Source organism: Sitodiplosis mosellana, unplaced genomic scaffold (genome assembly GCF_009176505.1).
Source record: "Sitodiplosis mosellana isolate CC-2019 unplaced genomic scaffold, AAFC_SMos_1.0 Smas_scaffold_6165, whole genome shotgun sequence".
NCBI classification, from domain to species: domain Eukaryota; kingdom Metazoa; phylum Arthropoda; class Insecta; order Diptera; family Cecidomyiidae; genus Sitodiplosis; species Sitodiplosis mosellana.
The window spans coordinates 3,287,843-3,292,235 of record NW_022601406.1 but is presented as its reverse complement, the minus strand read 5'-3'; the positions used below and the strand labels follow the sequence as shown (position 1 = coordinate 3,292,235).

General features: G+C 36.8%; 2 protein-coding genes across 2 annotated transcripts; both read right to left on the bottom strand.

The window, feature by feature from the left end:
- Nucleotides 1-1,117: 1,117 nt before the first annotated feature.
- On the bottom strand, nucleotides 1,118-2,990 carry LOC129574785 (uncharacterized). Its single transcript, XM_055457250.1, has 3 exons — nucleotides 2,699-2,990; nucleotides 2,247-2,607; nucleotides 1,118-2,079 (listed from the first exon to the last, which is right to left on the bottom strand). Exons 1-3 carry the CDS (start codon nucleotides 2,988-2,990, stop codon nucleotides 1,968-1,970), a joined length of 765 nt encoding a protein of 254 aa, XP_055313225.1. The 3' UTR covers nucleotides 1,118-1,967.
- Nucleotides 2,580-4,099, bottom strand: LOC129574593 (uncharacterized). Its single transcript, XM_055456790.1, has 2 exons — nucleotides 3,884-4,099; nucleotides 2,580-3,234 (listed from the first exon to the last, which is right to left on the bottom strand). Exons 1-2 carry the CDS (start codon nucleotides 4,074-4,076, stop codon nucleotides 3,068-3,070), a joined length of 360 nt encoding a protein of 119 aa, XP_055312765.1. The 5' UTR covers nucleotides 4,077-4,099; the 3' UTR covers nucleotides 2,580-3,067.
- Between the last annotated feature and the right edge of the window lie 294 nt (nucleotides 4,100-4,393).

Below are 4,393 nucleotides of genomic sequence, written 5' to 3'. Positions count from 1 at the left end.
GACTCCTTTTTCTATGCTAAATAGTCAATTTATAACGCTTGGCAAAAACCAGAATAAAAATTTTTCGCAAAAAAAATCACAGTCGAATTGGAAGTGTATCAAAACAAATGCCAGTTCTGTCGAAAAAAGTCTCAAAAGTGATCATGCATTAAACTAAGACTTTGACAGCTATTGCGATGGCGGTATCATCACGTATAGTGAAAAAAAGTGACGTTTCTCAACCTGCAGCAATTCTCAACCTGCAGCAACGCCCCCTACCAAGTATGGCATGAAGTTGCAGCGAATGGTGAAATGTCACAAATCGTTGAACGACTATTGTCAAAATATGGATCGAACGGAATCAATTATTTCAATAAAATTTAAAATAAATAATTTTGAACCAATCGGGGCACTTAGACTGGCATTGGAAAGGTGGCGAGGAGGAGCTTCTCTTGAACACCTTAGACCACCCCCTGGGTACTCCCTTCGTAAGATATGGGTATAGATTTGAAAATTTATCGAAATTTTCCAACCGCTATATTTTTGCCTAGACCACACTTTAGGCATGGGAGATATGGTGTTTCCGACTATTTGGGCCAAGACCTTTCTAACGGTACCCAACATGCCGGGGCCCAAATAGTGCCCTGAGAAAATAGCATTTTTACTGTATATATACTCGTGACGCAAAAACTGGCATTTTTGATATTTGGCTTGAAATGCACAGTCTATGGTGCGTCACTTGTCGGACTATCGTCCTCCGTGATGACCAAAGAATTTACTTATACTTCCAAACTATACCGTATAGATGCCGTTAGAGCATGTATTGCTGAATATTTTCCATTTACAGTGCACTTTGTTGGGGTCAATGATCTTCTGTGTATTTAGATTAGCCGCGCAAAATCTTCTTCATAAGTATATGACTTTATCGGATATTCGTCAAAACGGCAAGGTTTATAATGAAAAATGTCAACAAATTTTGAATCATTGAATGAAATGAATACGGAAAAATGTTATGGAAGTTGTTCTCCATTTCAATTCGATAAATGTAATTAAAAATATCGGTTGATTACTTCAACAACACTTCCATTATTTTCTTTGACTGACTTTAAGAAAAATGCAAAGTGATTATCCCCTCGACGACAAAAAGGGTTACATTTCGTTTTTAAAACTACTGGTTAAGTAACATTGAATTGAAAGAGATTAGATTACACTGTCTCATATTAAAATTGAATGAGATTCGATAAATGTTATCTGTACAGGCCACAGGTATTGCACAAAAGCGTCTGACAGCTCACTTCTGACGCTGCGAATCAAAAGTTGTGATTCAGATCGTTCAATGTTTACTGCAAAATATTTCATCTTTTTTAAAGATAACAAAGAAGACAAAAAAAATGTCGCGAATGTGCGAAATTTATTTTTGAGGGAGCGCAGCAGGTGATAAACATCAATTTTATGAGTAAAAAAATTCTTTTTCATTACAGAACATTGTTGATGAGTTCATTCAGTCGCGTTCGTGAGTGCGTCTAACGACGTAAACGAATTGAAATGAACTTCACTGAATGAGCTCATCGCAAATTCGTGTTTTACTTTGTTTTGTTAGTGTTATGCATAGGTTGCGGTACAGGCCCTTAAATTTGATGTGTTTGTCAGAAGATCGTTAGTCATAGTCCGTTCGTTAGTTAGTTAGTTATGTCTATATTGGAATGGCCATAATCCATACCAAATACCGAATTCATGGCTTGAATATTGATATGATATTGATACGAATATAACATTAACACTTGCTATATACGTGTTAATATATGCAAAACAAACCAGGTTAGATTCAAGGACAAAGGTCAGTTACAACATTCTACAATTCATTTTTTACGCTATGAACAAAATTCAAGCTGATTCCATCCAATGAAAAACAAATGAAAAACCATTCTTCGCAATATTAATCAGTTTTCAATGGGAAATATCTCATCTTGAACAATATTGCAATATTTTCACTCCATTGCTAGTTCTTTCTTGTTCCTCCTCGTCCATTCGTCGAAGTTTTTTACATCTTCTTCAGACAATTCATCCCGATAGCCACCGACTTTGCCCTTACGACAAAACCTAAAGAACAAAAATAATTGATATAATATTATAAGCACATATTTGCATTTTTTGTATTTAAAAATATTCACAAACTCACTTAAAGTCCGGTGCCGGTGTCGTTATAAGTATTTCTCGCATTTTTTCGAATGAAGCTTCTTCAACCAGTTGGTGCAACTCTTCATCACTGTATGTGCAATGTGCATCCCAAAAATTCGCTCACTCGCTTGGCGCAGGCCAATGTATTTTCTGACAATTCTTCATACGTCATGAGAAGAAGATGATCCAAGTGATGGAGTTGACGATAGCTTTGAACATGCTGATGGTATGGCCCAAATACAATATAATCGTTGTAGAAACTATGGAAAAGATCGTGTGCACTGACCTTGTAAAAAGGATAACGATTGCACGCATAGTGATAGAATGAGACGGCAACATCTTTGACATCACGACTGATGTGAATGAGTTTCGTTCGAACAGTCCATATTTCCTTGGGCAGCAAATAAGCTGGTAAATGTGATTTCATCAACCGTGGAGATGGAAGCGTATCTTACTCTTCAAAACGTTTGTTTTGGCTCTCAACAAATTCCTCGTCGCTGTCAATTTTATCTTCTTGATTTGGATCTGCTGGTATTGTTACTGCATTGCATTTGCAATACCTTTCGTGCGTATGCTGACTGATGCACAAAAATTGAACCATCGCCGAATTTTTTGATTTCCATGCCAAGAAAGCATCCAAGTTTCATTGCTTTCACTTCAAATTTCTTTTGCAAATGCGAAATTACCGAATCAATGCTCTCCTCGTTGTTCCCGATGACTATCCCATCATCAACAAATTTCGGTACATACAATGCATTTGACAGTGTTCTCTCAATCCACTCAGTACCATCGTATGACAAAATATCAATATTGCCAATTCCAATTGCAACCATTACGTCAACATTTCCCAATATGATACTTATTGGTGTGCTCAATTCAACGTAGTCTCGAAACCACGACCGCTATTTGCTCATGTGACTCGTTGCACCCGAATCGAGGTACGATTCTTTGCCGCTCCAATCAATGCCGCTCCCATTTCTGCTACAGCTCCGGCCGCCTTCAATCGACTTTCTTCAATCACCAATCGACCAATCAAATTCGCTACGGTTCGATCATTTGCTGGAGTTGAGTCCCATGCTGATGCAAAATGTTTGTACTCCGGTGGCAATGCATTATACAAAGAAGAAGAGATAAGAAAAAGAGAATAATAATAAAAGAATAATAATATCTCTTCGAGATATTATACTCGACTTTTACATGGTAAATGCTATGCCAATACAATTCTTTATGAAGATTTTTGTTTTGTTTGGTGAAACAAAACGGTAAATAATACCGTTATTTGTCAACAAATCTGCCAATTTCAACGCACTACCACTGCGTCACATAGTACAGAGATGTAAAATGTTCGCCATTTAGTTTTACATTGTCAATGCATTTCCTTATAGAGATTTTTATTTTGTTTATTTTTTCTTGTTTGTAAACAGATTTGCCCATCCTTTAGCATCGCTTATGTATATTTCGTATGAACTATATACTAAGTACAGAGGCAATGCTAAAAGATAGGCAAATTTGTTTACAAACAAGAAAAAATAAACAAAACACAAATCTCCATAAAGAATGTATTGGCAATGTTAAACTAAATGGCGATCATTTTACGAGAATATTAGAAGATATTAGCACTTTCAATAGATTATTAAAAAAAACTAGGGATTAATGAAACTAGGGATATATTTCCAAAAATTAGAAAGATAAGTGATATTAGACCAATATTAAAATCCGTGTATACCCCCTAGGTCAAAAACTTCTGGCTCTTTATCTGATTGCGAATCAGCATCCGATTTTCCGTAATATTGGTCTGCAGCAGGGTCATTAACAGGTGATGACTTCGTCGATTTTTTCTTCTTGCCAGCATAACAAGTGCTCAATAGAACGACCAAAATGAAAATCTTGATCAATTTAAAATTGATCACGGACACCATTGTTCCAAAGCTTCGCCGATAGGTGATTGATGAACGTTGGAAAAAAATCGTACTGAATTGATAGAGAGCCGACACCTCTCTCAAGAAAAAAAATACCCTTCTATTCTGCGGTGTACGTATCGCTCACGCTTTGCGTTCGCTCTTTTTCTGCCTTATTCACACTTACACTATATTCGTCATACAAAACAACGGCAGAATCTAAGTGTAGAACGCATGCGGTGCGCTTCAGTTGTGTGTAGCGATATTTACGCTAGACCGTATGCATTAGTATTGGTGTGAGAAGCGCGAACGTTTAGCGTATCTGCATGCGTTCTACA

Bases quoted from the DNA above. Each gene is read 5' to 3' on its own strand.
- LOC129574785 (XM_055457250.1), bottom strand. From the start codon at position 2,990: ATGGTTGCAATTGGAATTGGCAATATTGATATTTTGTCATACGATGGT. The intron at 2,608-2,698 runs GTAACAATACCA...TTGAAGAGTAAG, and splicing joins GGTATTGCAAATGCAATGCA to ATACGCTTCCATCTCCACGG. The intron at 2,080-2,246 runs GTGATGAAGAGT...TTTGTTCTTTAG, and splicing joins GGATGCACATTGCACATACA to GTTTTGTCGTAAGGGCAAAG.
- LOC129574593 (XM_055456790.1), bottom strand. From the start codon at position 4,076: ATGGTGTCCGTGATCAATTTTAAATTGATCAAGATTTTCATTTTGGTC. The intron at 3,235-3,883 runs GTATACACGGAT...ATTTTGCATCAG, and splicing joins AGAAGTTTTTGACCTAGGGG to CATGGGACTCAACTCCAGCA.